The following is a 14,686-nucleotide window of genomic DNA, read 5'->3' as shown; positions in this document are numbered from 1 at the left end:
ACTAATTCTTATTAAATAATTAAATTTAGTTTTATTTTAATGCTTTTTTGTTTTTAATAAACGAAGATAAGGACTATTACGCATAAAATAAATATTTTTAGCTAAATATTAATTGTTTTCATTTTTTTAGCATTATAAAATTTTTGTTGAAAATGTTAGAAAGAAAATATAAGATCTTTAAACAAGATACTTAGATGTATCTTATTTTACTATGACTATTTCCAGTGGTTAGGTTTCATAATTTCCTTTGCAATAAAAAATAATATACATAGTTAGAATACATGAAGCCAAAGTAACCTTTTTAAGCATCTGGTAAACTCTTTGTTTTATTGATCAAACATCAACTTTTATGGCTTTACTCATATAGTTACCATAAATGAAACATTTCTGCTTGGGTGGATTTCACTTGCATCCCACCCACCTGATCCGCCTACACCAGGCTGTCTATCACCTTTCAAGCCGGTTTCGAGACACCGTCAGCATGGTTGGCTCACACCTTTATGTACAAATTTGGTATTGTCGGCGCTCTGATTTCATGTTGATGCCCAGCTGTGCCTTAATATTTGCCAAAAAAACACCATTTGATGACAACTGTGTTTCAAATTGCGGCCAACAAAGGGGCTTTGGCGTAAATTTAATGACCAAAAAAAGTCGGATCATTCTAGCCAGGTTTTAAGTGGAAGATATAGCCATATAGTGTACTTGATGTCATCAGACATAACCTCAATTAAGGGCGCCGGCTCTATATATATGTACTTCTGTATGTCTGTGAAAGTGCCTTGGCATTGCACACAGTACATATTTATAGGCCATGTGGCCCTCCTTTGGTGCATTTCCTGCCCACATCTCGGGTATTTCTGGAAATTCAATAGCAGCTGCAGCAGCTGTCTCCTCGGTCTGTTTCTCGAAAATGCCGCATTAGGCGGCACTTTCAACAACGGGCCGGTTTACCTAGGCTTGAATTTCATTTTGGGCAAAGCAACCCCTGCCAAAGGCCGGAACAAAGTATATAAATACATTATATACACAGCTAAGGTCAAGGAAATAGGGATCAACTATAGTATACATATATTTTGAATATGAAAGCAGAGAAGAGCTTGGATTATTGACCAAATTACTTTATTTTACTGCAAAAAAAACATCAAATTTAACTATAAATCTCTATTCAAATACTGCCCACTGCTGTAATCAAGTATTTACCCACAAAAGTAGATTCAAAAGTGGCGTGTACAATGGCAGTTAAGAAATGAAGTCATCGCTGTGCTGTGTTGGCGTTTCTATGGCGATGATATTATGCTGCGACCTCAAAACGGGCATGACTCATCATCAGTCGCAGAGAATCAATACTGCGGTTTCCCCGCCCACTGCCTGTTTTGGAGGGGGGGCTGGGCTGGGCTGGGCTGGGAGAAAGGAGAAAACTCAAGTGCAGCAGCATCATGCCACACACACAGTGCGGCCAGGGTACAGTCCGCACTTGCAACAAGCAGAGCAGTAAATGCGGCACGAATTGGTGGAAAATAGAAAGCACTAATTATAGACCAAGTGAACGGCAGCCGCTCAGCTCTGTGCTCTGCTCTGCTTTTCCACAGCTACCAGCACACCACGTTCAATGAACTCTTCACGCCAGAATGGATAATGGCCCCACAGAATTGCTGGAAAAATGAGAAAAAAAAAGACTGGATTTTCTTTTCTACTGTCAACACCGATGTCTCGCCGATTTTATTCTTGTACACAACTTAACGCTGAGTTAGCTTGGCTTTTCTGCTGTACGTGTCTGCTTGTGGATAAAATACTTTCGTGGTTTTCTGCTCGTTTTATCATTTCATATTATTTCGATCGCTCTCCTCCAGTGTTGCAGTGAATGTATTTTGGGGTTGGGGTTGGAAGCGTAGGCATTGATTTCGACGGAGAGGCCCGCCCACCAATGACGCCCCCATTCGAGCGTTGGAGGGCTGTTGACTTAGTACTCCTCAGCACCCTCACCCTCACCGTCTCCAGAGTCCATGCCGACCTCCTCGTAATCCTTCTCAAGGGCAGCCAAATCCTCACGAGCCTCAGAGAACTCGCCTTCCTCCATACCCTCACCGACGTACCAGTGGACGAAGGCACGCTTGGCGTACATCAGATCGAACTTGTGATCCAGACGAGCCCAGGCCTCAGCGATGGCGGTGGTGTTGGACAACATGCACACGGCACGCTGCACCTTGGCCAGATCGCCACCAGGCACCACGGTGGGTGGCTGGTAGTTGATGCCGACCTTGAAGCCAGTGGGGCACCAGTCCACAAACTGGATGGTACGCTTGGTCTTGATGGTGGCAATGGCGGCGTTCACGTCCTTGGGCACAACATCACCGCGGTACAGCATGCAGCAGGCCATGTACTTGCCGTGGCGAGGATCGCACTTGACCATCTGGTTGGCTGGCTCGAAGCAAGCGTTGGTGATCTCAGCGACCGACAGTTGCTCGTGGTAGGCCTTCTCGGCGGAGATGACTGGAGCGTAGGTGACCAGAGGGAAATGGATACGTGGGTAGGGCACCAAGTTGGTCTGGAATTCAGTCAGATCGACGTTCAGGGCACCATCGAAACGCAGGGAAGCGGTGATCGAAGACACAATCTGGCCGATGAGCCGGTTAAGGTTGGTGTAGGTCGGGCGCTCAATGTCCAGGTTACGACGGCAGATGTCATAGATAGCCTCGTTATCGACCATGAAGGCGCAGTCGGAGTGCTCCAGGGTGGTGTGGGTGGTCAGGATCGAGTTGTAGGGCTCAACCACAGCAGTGGAGACCTGAGGGGCTGGGTAGATGGCGAACTCCAGCTTGGACTTCTTGCCGTAGTCCACGGAGAGACGCTCCATCAGCAGGGAGGTGAAACCAGAGCCAGTGCCTCCACCGAAAGAGTGGAAGATGAGGAAGCCCTGCAGACCAGTGCACTGATCAGCCAGCTTGCGGATGCGGTCCAGGACCAGATCCACGATTTCCTTGCCAATGGTGTAGTGACCACGAGCGTAGTTGTTGGCGGCGTCCTCCTTGCCGGTGATCAGCTGCTCGGGGTGGAACAACTGGCGGTAGGTACCGGTACGGACCTCATCAACCACAGTGGGTTCCAGATCGACGAACACAGCACGGGGCACATGCTTGCCGGCACCAGTCTCGCTGAAGAAGGTGTTGAACGAGTCATCACCGCCGCCGACGGTCTTGTCAGAGGGCATCTGGCCATCGGGCTGGATACCGTGCTCCAGGCAGTACAACTCCCAGCAGGCGTTACCAATCTGGACACCAGCCTGTCCGACGTGGATAGAGATACATTCACGCTGTGGGGAAAGAAGAAAGGAGAAAAGCAATGATTAATTTCCACGCCCAAGAAAAAAAAAATCGATTTTCAGAGCCGCGCCCAACTCGAAGCGGCCCTGGCTTATGTACTAGTGCGTGCGAAAGGGACAACATGTTGGTGTACACATTTTTATGCTGCTGTACTTCTCGAACGCCAAAACGCCGGAAATTGTCGGCATTTTCTCTTGAAATTTCTATGCAAATTTTAAAATAACGAAGGAATCATGAATAATTTTGATGAAAGTACAATTATTGACAGAAAATTGCAGACAATTTACTTTTACATCCAGGCAATTTGCGGGAAATTTATGGAAAATTGCAGGAAAATTTAAAAAATCGGAAAACCGGTTTTTCCCTGTACTCTCGCATTAATTTCTTTTCCATTTTTTTGCAGTTTTATTAGGCATTTTCTCTTTGCAGCGGTGCCATGACGTCACCACTTAAGCAGAATTAGCAACCAAGCGGCCGCCATCTTGTCGAAAGAACGCGTTGGTTGACGAAAAATTTTACCCGTTTTTTATTCACTTCTCACTTAATTTTTATTTTTACTTGCTAAAACTTACCATATTGAGTTTTTAGTTTTTTTTTTTCACACGCGACAAAGGAAAAAATTCACAAAAATGTGTAGAGCTGATTTTAGGTCTGACTCGGAGAGCGAATACGTTCGAATTGCCGGCTATGAGGCTTGACAAACGTAGGTAATGAAAATTGTTAGTCACGGCCTGCTTTTATATGAGAAAATTTGAGAAAATTTTGTGGTGCCCGCACACTATAATCTGTAAAAATACCAAAGATCTAAATTTTAGTACTTATATATCGAATATTAGTTGGCAACACTATTCGTCTTGTCACCTGGCGCAACTTGTAATCTTTTCATCAAACGTAAAATTGTTTATAAATTGTGCTTTTTAGTTAATTCGTACTTCAAAAAAAATTTACTTTAATTAATAATAATTTAACACATGGTGTTGGTATGAAATATAAGAAACACATTGTAGAGTTTCAAATCGTTGTTGTCGCAAAGTTGCTATTCACGATAATTTTTATATTTCTACCTCTTATATTTCTTGGAGGGCATTTCAAAAAGGTATAATACATTGCATTTCTTGTAGTATTCAACGAATATTATTGTATAAATATAATTATAATTAAACATGTAAACTTTATGTGAAATATAAAAGTCCCTTCAGTTGATTTTGGTTTTTAGAACTCATGAATCATGATAAATGGTATTCCTGTGTGTCATTACAAAAAAACAATTCCCCTTATTATTAAAATTTTACTGACACATTTGTATATTTTTTATTTTTTATTTATTTATATTTATTTATATTATACCTTTAAGATTTGGTTTTGTAAATTCGCCCATCCGGCAACCCCCCAAAAACAGATGATTCGTCCGCTGTTGCAAATAACGCATATTTACGTGACGCTGTTTTAACCGCACACGATTTTATTGTTGTTATTTACTTTGAAACGGAAAATCGACTTCAGTGTGACGATGCGAATCGAATTAGAGGACTCGAGGTTTTTCTGGGTGGACAAGGCCACCTACAGCAATGCCGAGAAATTGTACTACCAACAACGCCAGATAAAAACGGAAAAGAGCAATGTACGTAAAAGCTGACTTTCCAGGGCTAGCTGGCGACATTTTTTGAATTACCGTTACATTATGGTTCAATTTGAACACGGGTTTTCCCCGGGAAAATAAACATGTTTTTTAGCTTTTTTGTATTTATTTTTTTTTAACTCAGTCACCAGCGACAGACAGTCCGCTGTATATATACAAACATACATATAAAACGTGGATGTGTTGCTCACCCCCACTCTAACACATTCACACGCACACAGCCTCACACGGCGCTTTTGATTAACCGGCAAGTTTTGACTGAGCTGGCTACCCTACTAAAATCAGCTGATAATACGATCACTACGCTTCCCACATTTATTTAAACATCTTTTGCACCAAACAAAGGCCCAGTGCCGTCGCGTCGAGTGGCTGAAAATTCTTGTATTCAAATCACTTTCATTCTTATCTCCGAACAGGTAACTGTCTCCGCACAGGTTACTGCACCCATTGCAGTGCCAAGATCCTTGCCCGCCCCCGCACCAGCTAAGAAGAACAAGAAGAAAAACAAGGCGATGGCCGAGAAGGATAATCCAAACAAACTGCTATACGTGAGTAAACTTTCGCAAGCTTTTCAAACTCAAGTTACGTTTGATGATCTTGCAGATGAATCCCCTAACCATGGAGGCGAACTTCTTTCTGGAAACCCTGACGGCAATGAGTCAGAAGAGCTGCCCCCCGCAACTAGATCCGTATCTGACCAAGCTCCTGGAGCGAATTGTTGTCGGCATCGAAAAATATCTGGACAGGAATCCAACCTATGTGTTACCCCGGGAGCCGGCTGCCTCAGGCGAGGGTGTGGTCTTTGTGCAGCCTAAAGAGCTGCAAACAATCAAGCGTACCTTCAGCTGCACCGCCTGCACCAATCGAATCGTTGGTACTACCATCGCCAAAGCGGTGGCACATCTGTCTGAAAATCATCCGAATCCCAATCCCAATAACCAACCGCTTCCGAACCAGCAACACCAACAGCAGCAGCAGCAGCCACAAACAAAGCAAGAGAAAAAGCGAGCTCAGGTTAAGGCGCGTCAGGAGATGGTGGTGCAGTTACCTAAAAGTAGGTGGAGTCAACTGCTAGAATAGGCTATTGATATTGGCTATGAAGATAGGGATTTTACTCATAGTTTTCTATGCTATGCTACGTAGTTTTTTTGACTTGATTCCAAGAATCAACTCACAAAATTATTACTTCCATGGTAATACATATGTCGCGAGATTACCATTTGCGCGAAAGTCAGACTTTTATTTCAAATAATACATTTATATTATTAATTGCTTTCTTTATTCCAGAGGCCAAGGCCATGATTGTGGGAGAGATAACTACTGTGTTCAAAGACAAGTACCCAATAGCGGACAAGTTGAAGGTGATTCCCGAGTACAACATTATCGAACAGGATTTGTGGAAACTTTTATCACCGGCGTTTCCGGCCCAACAGCTGCGTATCTACAAATTTGGTTCCCGTATTACAGGCATCGGGACGAGATCGTCCGATTTGGATGTATTTGTAGACATTGGAAATACATTTCACACATTCGAGCATCGCGCCTCAAAGGCAACGATTAGCAAGCTACGAGCGATGCGACCCGTTTTCTGTGGCAGTGAAGATTGGCGCATCATAAATGTAATTAAATGTTAAAAGGGCAAAAGCTAAATTGCCATTAATCCCGGTATTTTTGGAGCAGGTCATCGAGCAGGCTCGGGTCCCTATAATTAAGACCTGTCATCTGCCAACCGGGATCGAGTGTGACATTTGCCTGAACAGTCTGGGCTTCTGCAACACGAATCTGTTGAAATATTTGTTCGAATCACAGCCACTAAGTAAGAATAGCTGACTGCGCAGGGCCACGTAATATTTTTGCGATTTATTGCAGCTCAATACATGTGCATCTATGTAAAGAACTGGCTGGAGCGCTGCAAGCTGACGGAGCAGATCTCAACGTACAGCATTACTCTGATGGTAATCTACTTCTTGCAGCTGCAGCGTTTACTGCCTCCTATCACGGCCTTGCAACAGGATCAGTCTTCCCAGCAGCTCGTGGGACGTGAGTAAAACAGAATGATTCAAAAATTCTATGGAACTAATTTTTTTTACTTAAATTTTTAGCTTGGATAGTCAATTTTTCTCAGAAGGCGCCAAGTGAGCTGGGGCTGCAGCAATTAGAGGCGACTGTGCCCGTTGTGAAAGGCTATCTCAGGGCCTTCTTTTTGTATTATTCCAACTTTAACTATGAACAGTTCATGGTCTGTCCATATTTCGGTCGGGGCAGCATTGAGATCCAGAATATTGAGAAAGCCCTGCCGAACAGGTAATACAATTATAGTGAAGATTCGTCGAAGAATCATACTTATAATCATGCTTTTCAGATATTCAAGTTATGTGTTCGAGAATCCCGATTGCTCGCTGCAATTGCGAAAACCGATGGTGGTCCAGGATCCGATACAGCTCAACCACAACGTTACGAAAGCTGTGACCCGAAACGGACTTCAGACATTTGTAGATTTCTGCCAGCAGACGGCTGTCTTACTTTAGGAACCGTTGGCTAATTAACGTCAACGAAGTACTTATTAAAACCAGGAAATCATAAATCTTAGCTATCCCATCCCTCCATTCGCAAGACAGTTCAGTGGCTCGTCTGTTAAGTTTTGAAAGTTTTCTGTGTGCGGAGGATTTGTCACCAGCCGCCATTTGCTGCTGGAAATAAAAGTTGCTCACCAAGTTAGCTTTCAACAAGCACGAACGTCTGAACAATTCGAATAATTTTGAGTTTCTTTTTCAATGTACGTATATTTCCCTAGCAAGCGTTAAAATAGCATAATTGTTTGTTTGGTTTCAATTGCATTAACACGAAAAGTAGCGTCCAATGGCATAAATACTTCTACATCTGCCAGGATGCGGGCAGTTTGTTGAACACCTTCAACAGAAGGTAGATCGAGAAGCCTACGATCAGAAATAGGCCCAGGAAGGAGATGCGGTTAAGCCAATGTTGCTTGGACTCGCACATCATGTTGTATATGCTCATGGCCGATGACTCCGTCTCTTCCACACTGCCATTGTTGTCGATGACGAAGTGAGATTTCTCGCACTTCTTTTCCAGGGGCATTTGCGAGTTCACCCTATGCCGAGCCTCCGTCTCCGATAGCTCATTGCGGGCAATCAATCGTTCCAGTTGCTTATCCTGGTCACTAAAAATACAATTCATAGTTATTGACGTTCCAAAAAACTTACAAATATTTGTAAACTCTTAAAATGAAACGAAACACACCAGGATACGCAGACAATTTTGTGAATGTAATCCATGAGAACTCCAGTTTCGAACAGCAACGGCAGATCTAAAACTATCCAGGCGTGTCCGGAGACCAGCAACTTGCACACCCGCCAGAAGATCTTGCGATGGATGGTCGGATGGGTTATCTTATTGAGTTTCCCCCGCAGCTCCTTATCCTCAAAAATCATCTTGCCGAGAACGGCTCGGTTTATCTCTTTGCTGGGCAACAACACCTCATCGCCGAAGATCTCACGAATCTGTTTCCAACAGGGCTGACCTGGTTCCACAACTATTTCAAAGTGTAACGATAACAATTGCCAATTGTCGTTAATTACAAATCATGAAAAGGAAGTGCTCCACTTTTCATACACTCGACTATTACTCACTCTCACGGGCGATTTTATCTGCGTCTATTACGGGGATACCCTGCTTTTGAAATACTTTGCTGACTGTGCTTTTCCCTGAGGCAATGCCACCAGTAACTGCCACAATAAACATGATTAAAATGCAATATTTTTCGGAATGTTAATCGTTTTTTTTTTTTTTTTTTTTGGAATTAAAAACGGCAGTGTGACCAAAATTAACATCACAAAAATAACTTTTTGAGTTTTGTCGAAAGAATTTATCTACATCAGATGTAGATAAGAAAACTGGTGACATTGCTCAACACTTTTTTCCCCAGATCGCCATCTTGAAAAAAGAAATTATTTTTCGTGCGTCGTTTTTACAGAAATTTGTGTAATTCCACGCGCTTTTTTTTTGCACTCTGCACGGATTATTAAATTTAGTGAGACAGCTCAGTAAAGGATATTTATAGCGACCGAAGAACAACGAATCAGCAGCATAATGGTGGACAAAATCGAAATGAGCCTGGATGATATTATCAAGTCCAATCGCACGCAGAAAAAGCCGCAGGGAGGTCGTGGCGGTGGTCCTGGCGGTGCTCGCCGTCCGGGTGGACCGCAGCGCTTCGCTGGGGCACGACGTGGCGCCGCCGGTGGATCTCCGCGAAAACCAGGACCGGCCAGTGGAAGCGCTGGCGGTGGCGTGCTGAAGGGTCGCCGGCCGGGCGGCGCACCAGGCGCGGTGCAGAAGTCCAAGTTTCCAAGGGTAATTGAAACGTTTCGCCTCGGGCAGAGTCGAATTGGCATCGGGGCTATGGAGCAGCCGGAGCAGAATATTCATACTTGCATGTTGGCACTTGCAAGGACAGTGCTAGTCCGTTGACACTAACACCAGTTCGAGTAGGAAAAGTACGCGGATGCGAATCAAAATGGCCGCAGCTAACGGTGCCACTGGCATTACCTGGCATTACGGGAATCGTATTCGTTAGCGACGGACAAGGATAGACTGAGATCCATTCTCCGCTCTTCCAAGGGCATAGAGCAGTTCTATGAGCAGAATAGAACCCCCACCCACACCAATAACAGAAACGACCTTGATCTCTTCGCAGTTCAAATCTGAGGCGACCTCGACACAAAAGTTTTCTTTAACCTCGTTTTCACGTTACAGAAACTAAAACCAAAAATAGAAAAACAAAAAATTATAACCAAAACCAAAGTTAAACATCAGCATTGCGCTACCATAGTGGCAATGAGTCACTCTCTTTTCCCGTTAACGTTTTTCTAAGCAAAACATTTCTAGAGTTCCGCACCTTATGGCAGTCGTTGAGGCTAGGATACGACCACTGCTACCATTGCTACTGCCACTGTCACTGTCACTGCTACTCCCTCCTCGCGTTCGACTCGAACCAACCAAACAACCAACAAACCAACCAACATACCCTCTACCTAATACTACCCCCACCTCTAGGGCGATGTGAACAGCGCTTGGAAGCACGATATGTACGACGGACCCAAGCGGGGTGCTCCCGGGACCGGCCCTACCCGACTAATCGTTGGCAACTTGGACTACGGCGTGTCGAACACGGATATAAAGGAGCTATTCAACGACTTCGGGCCGATGAAGAAGGCAGCCGTACACTATGATCGTTCCGGCCGTTCATTAGGTAAGCAGTAGTATTTTTAGGCCATCAAATTGTCTCATATTTTGAAGAAATGAATAAAATCACTTTAAAAACTTTATTTTCCCCATGCAAACAACTAATTTCCTTTTATTGATCATTGCAGGAACCGCTGATGTAATCTTTGAACGTCGAGGCGACGCCTTGAAGGCCATCAAACAGTACCACGGCGTGCCCCTGGACGGACGCCCCATGACTATTCAGCTGGCCGTCTCTGATGTGGCTTCCTTGTCGCGCCCCGTGGCCGCAGTCGATGTCAAGCGTCGCGTAGGCGGCGGTGCATCAGCTCCATTCAAGCGTGGTGGTGCGTATCCAAATGTTTACTTTCATCATCGGCCATGAATAGCTAGTTTTATTGTATAAGACCATTTTTGGCGGCAGATTATTCTATTTTGCATATCCATATGCGTTTATTTCAAATGAATATTTAATTACTATAAACTTTATTATTGCGAATAGGAGAAAGTCATATGGATGGACATGTAATCTTATTTATGTTTTCATTTTTCAGGTGGCCAAGCTGGAGGTGCTTCCCGTCGTGGCAGCTTCAAACGTCCGGCTGGAGGCGCTGCTGGCAAAGCAGCTGGTGGTGGTGGCCAGAGACGTGAACGAAAGGCTGCACCCACTGCCGAAGAATTGGATGCCGAACTGGACTCTTACATCAACGACATGAAGATCTAAATAGCCAATAGTCTGAATAGCCTAAACAAGAAAAAAATTCAAGAAAAAACAAATCCCTAATTTTAAGGTCTACGAATGGACAGTCTCTCAATGGTACAACATACTTATCCGGATCGAAGAGAAAACATTAGAGAAGTTCTTAGCGAGAACTTCAGACATCTAAGAGTCGCATCCCGTTTGTCCACACATTCATCTAATTGTTAGTTTTATAGATACGGCGGCTAGTTGATAAGTCGCCTACAAAAATACACTTGATACTGTATTTATTATAAATAGTTATATGCTTTAACAAAGGGATCGACGACGACGACGACGACTTAATGGACACCTGTAACTCTAAACTGAAGTGTAATAAATACTAGAATTAATTTCGTGACCAAATGGCGTGTCTTCTGACTCATATTTATAGGTTGAATTGCATTTTTAACCTCGAGGCAAACTCTGAAGAAGAACCAATAAAAAAAAAAAACCATTAAAAACAAAGCCCAATTTTATAATTAATTTTTTTTTTATTTTGGAATACATAGATAGTTATAAAAGGATTTGATTTTTGAACTGATTTACAGACTATTAGAATCGATTCGATTGGACACGTTAAGTACATATGATAAACTAGGTGGTAGATGTTTAGCCGTCAATTAAGAATTAATTTTTTTGTTTAGATTTTGGGGGCGGAATCACGGTTAATTTAATATTTAACAAATGCGTTAGACGTGTTAAAGATTTGGCTTAGGCGAGAGAACAAGAATAGTTGACAGAAATACAAACAAAACTTATGACAGATTTTTTTTAAATTATAATCGAAAAGTTCATTTTTCTTAGGGGATCTGCGTACGAGTATAGTTTATGCGCCTCTGGGTATTTGTGTATACGTATGTATGTTATAAGCGAATTATATTTATAGGTTTATGTATGCATATGTTTGAGGATGCTGAGGATGTGTTGGTGTGGTGAGTCATTAAATGCTTGGCAGCTGCTCCTCTTTGAACTGCTCCTTTCCTCCTCTTTTACCAAAAGCCGCCCGATGAGTATCCGCCTGGTGGCACGCGACCACGTGACTCTCCGTTCGTGGCCGCAGCCTTGTTCGCCGGCTCCTTTGCCTGGCTGGGTGTTGGCGCCTTGGCCTCCTCCTTGTGGGTGGCCACCTCCTCGCGCAGCTTCTCGACGGCCTGGTTGGCATCGGTCGAGCCCATGCAGGCGTTGAGATTCGAGGAGTTTTGCTGATTGTACTTGGGACGTGGGGCGTTGACTGCCACTTCGGGCTCCGAGAAGATGTTGGTATGGCCGCCGCCTGGTGGCTTCAGCACTCGGCTGGAGGGACGAGCACTGCCGGTAAGTCCAATTTTAAGCTCGGTGGATGTCATTGTGTTGGTCTCTGCTTACTGACTGACTCGACTCGGCTGCAATGAATAGCAATGAAAAGTGAGTCAAATGCGGTGTGGTTGACAGCGGCAACACAATAGCATACAAATGATTCTAATTCTAGCACGGACTGGGGAAATATAGACACGCCACTGTGCGGATGTGGATATGTCAGAAACACTGACACTTATTCGGGAAATTGGAGTGAAAATGAGACCTCTTTGTTGGACTCCCTCTATAGCCAATGGCTCCCCATTTATTGGGCCTCTCTATACATAAAAATTCATCATGCTCCCCACCTCCTATCTATTTTTACTGGTCCGCGCTTTTGCACTTTGCCGTTAACTGAAATTGCGCCGTTTTGTGGCGGTCGCACTTTCTTTGTTGTTGTTTTTGCTATTTTTTACTCGTTTTTCGTTTTGGTGTCAAGTGACAGTGGGTTAAGCTTGAAAGATTTATGTTAAAATTTTACTTTTTATAACAAAAATATATATGTAGTTTTTTTCCCCCCCCAAACTAATAATACTTCAAGGTTTTCTATTCCATTTTGCATTTGAAATATATTTTAAAAAATACTATAATCACCACTTGACTGAGATCCACGGTAGTAAGCTATGCTCCTCGTTGGCAGTTTACTTTTCTACTTATATTGTACTTGGGAAAGTGGAAAAGAGGTCGCCAGAGAGGCGATGACATCTGCCAGAAGTGCTGTAGAATGTTTGTAATAATGCGTCATCCGCTGGGGGGGTGGCATTGTCAACCCGATGCCCCAACCAGTCCCCGGGGGTGTATCCCACTCGGGGTGGATGGTAGATGCCCGCCTGTTGGCAAACACAAAAAAAAAATCGCTTAAACCCCACACTGGCAATTATGTATGTTGGGGCACATGGAAAAACAAAGCAATGTGAATGACCGCGCAGAGTCAAAGATCTCCAGATTAGATGCCTCTATCGGTGGCGTGGCGGCTATGGATGGCTATTCCCACAGTTAAACGTTTTCCACCTGGGCAAATTCTAGGGCAGCAAAAAAAAAAAGAAGGCAGAAGTACGGCAGTTATTCTACCTTTTTCTTTTACACTGAAAAGATTTTCAGTTTCGATAATATTTAAAAAATGAATTTGTTTTTGCAGACAACTGCCTGTTGTCGGAGGAAATGGTTAATGGGTTGACATGAGATAGGAATCAGTAACTGGTAAACTGGTAATTAGTAATTGTTTTTGTCTGTGCAGTTGCGGTTGCCCTTTGGCGATTGCCGGCTCACACACACCATGATCTTTTCGGCGAACATATAAATCACCGTGTGTTTAGGTATTGGTAGTAATTTTTTTTTTCCTTTTTTTTTTAGAAATTATGAGTAATGAGAAATCTGGCTATAACTTGAAATTGTAGGCCCTCGCTATTCCTCTTTTCAACTTTTATTTGCTTTGTTATGGTTTCGGCATTTACTCGATAGACTGGCCGCTAAATAAGTAAATAAATGAGGCAAAAGCACATTAGGACGGACGGAAATCAAGTTTCGGCGGCGGGGCCTACTTAAAATGTATCTGCGACTCGATTAGAGCCAAAACGGTGATGCACACGGAAACTGGCCGAGCAGAACAGCAACAACAGTAACTAGGTTGCCGTGCATGTTGGCCAAAATTCGGTTTAAACCGCTTCCAGCTAGATGGCTGCTTTGGCCCATGCAGTCTCTCTCGACTAAAATACACCGCGAACATTGGCGGCAGATGGGGAGAGCGAGTTGTCCAACATAAAACTGGGAATCAAGAGGATGTGTTATTTTTATGCATATGTATGCTTTATGCCAGCTGTGCTAAATTAAATTTAAAGGCAGCTGCACTCGGAATCATACACACACACACAAAGCGCTTGCGCTTGGGGGCTAAAATTCCATGACACAAGCGAAAAGTGCCTTCACAGAGGGCCTGTGGGAATTATTGATTTATCTATTGCTTCCATGAAACAGTTAGGTGGTAGTTTATTAAACTGATTTGACAATGCTTACCTATGAGAAGACTTGGGAACACCTGAACACCGTCGGCGTTGTTTGAAAATGGAAGATGTATGAAAATTGTCCGCGGAGACGCAAAAGACGCACCCTCGACGATGAACCGTTGATTTTTTGAAAACAGAGATGCCAGGGATCCTGAAATATTTATTTTTATCGAAATATTTCCCACGAATATATCGATTTCATTTGGAAATATATTTTGTTTGGTCACACCAAGTCACAGATATTTTTATTACGATTAAATTTTGTTGTTTTGTTTATTTTTAAAGTTCATTGAAATATTATTTTATATCTACCGTGTAGACTTAAACAAATCTATAAGTCAAGGGAAAAAATAGTATTTTTTGAATCCACGCGCCAATATTCTTGACGGTAGCAGAAGTAAAT

General features: G+C 43.3%; 5 protein-coding genes across 7 annotated transcripts; 2 read left to right on the top strand and 3 right to left on the bottom strand.

Annotated features, from left to right (window-relative positions):
- Positions 1–1,681: 1,681 nt before the first annotated feature.
- On the bottom strand, positions 1,682–4,056 carry LOC6500432 (tubulin alpha-1 chain). Its single transcript, XM_001953170.4, has 2 exons — positions 3,893–4,056; positions 1,682–3,310 (listed from the first exon to the last, which is right to left on the bottom strand). Exons 1-2 carry the CDS (start codon positions 3,893–3,895, stop codon positions 1,961–1,963), a joined length of 1,353 nt encoding a protein of 450 aa, XP_001953205.1. The 5' UTR covers positions 3,896–4,056; the 3' UTR covers positions 1,682–1,960.
- A 630-nt stretch (positions 4,057–4,686) lies between these two features.
- On the top strand, positions 4,687–7,712 carry LOC6500110 (terminal uridylyltransferase Tailor). The gene is made up of 8 exons (XM_001953169.4): positions 4,687–4,941; positions 5,376–5,507; positions 5,563–6,013; positions 6,247–6,578; positions 6,640–6,775; positions 6,829–6,999; positions 7,062–7,263; positions 7,322–7,712. Exons 1-8 carry the CDS (start codon positions 4,831–4,833, stop codon positions 7,485–7,487), a joined length of 1,701 nt encoding a protein of 566 aa, XP_001953204.1. The 5' UTR covers positions 4,687–4,830; the 3' UTR covers positions 7,488–7,712.
- A 10-nt stretch (positions 7,713–7,722) lies between these two features.
- Positions 7,723–8,807, bottom strand: LOC6500431 (dephospho-CoA kinase). Its single transcript, XM_001953168.4, has 3 exons — positions 8,610–8,807; positions 8,221–8,512; positions 7,723–8,140 (listed from the first exon to the last, which is right to left on the bottom strand). Exons 1-3 carry the CDS (start codon positions 8,719–8,721, stop codon positions 7,834–7,836), a joined length of 711 nt encoding a protein of 236 aa, XP_001953203.1. The 5' UTR covers positions 8,722–8,807; the 3' UTR covers positions 7,723–7,833.
- An 88-nt stretch (positions 8,808–8,895) lies between these two features.
- LOC6500111 (THO complex subunit 4) lies at positions 8,896–11,308 on the top strand. Its single transcript, XM_001953167.4, has 4 exons — positions 8,896–9,333; positions 10,036–10,231; positions 10,353–10,550; positions 10,758–11,308. Exons 1-4 carry the CDS (start codon positions 9,070–9,072, stop codon positions 10,925–10,927), a joined length of 828 nt encoding a protein of 275 aa, XP_001953202.1. The 5' UTR covers positions 8,896–9,069; the 3' UTR covers positions 10,928–11,308.
- A 108-nt stretch (positions 11,309–11,416) lies between these two features.
- Positions 11,417–14,446, bottom strand: LOC6500430. 3 transcript variants are annotated; one of them, XM_014911069.3, is made up of 2 exons: positions 14,294–14,446; positions 11,417–12,327 (listed from the first exon to the last, which is right to left on the bottom strand). In XM_014911069.3, exon 2 carries the CDS (start codon positions 12,289–12,291, stop codon positions 11,935–11,937), a length of 357 nt encoding a protein of 118 aa, XP_014766555.1. In that variant the 5' UTR covers positions 12,292–12,327; positions 14,294–14,446; the 3' UTR covers positions 11,417–11,934. The 3 variants fall into 3 exon arrangements, with proteins under 3 accessions (XP_014766555.1, XP_001953201.1, XP_032305904.1); XM_001953166.4 differs by lacking the exon at positions 14,294–14,446 and adding an exon at positions 12,396–12,713; XM_032450013.2 differs by lacking the exon at positions 14,294–14,446 and adding an exon at positions 12,507–12,581.
- Positions 14,447–14,686: the final 240 nt, after the last annotated feature.

This window comes from Drosophila ananassae, chromosome 2L (assembly GCF_017639315.1).
Source record: "Drosophila ananassae strain 14024-0371.13 chromosome 2L, ASM1763931v2, whole genome shotgun sequence".
Taxonomy (NCBI): domain Eukaryota; kingdom Metazoa; phylum Arthropoda; class Insecta; order Diptera; family Drosophilidae; genus Drosophila; species Drosophila ananassae.
The sequence above is the reverse complement of the archived record's forward strand: the minus strand, read 5'-3'. Positions and strand labels throughout refer to the sequence as shown.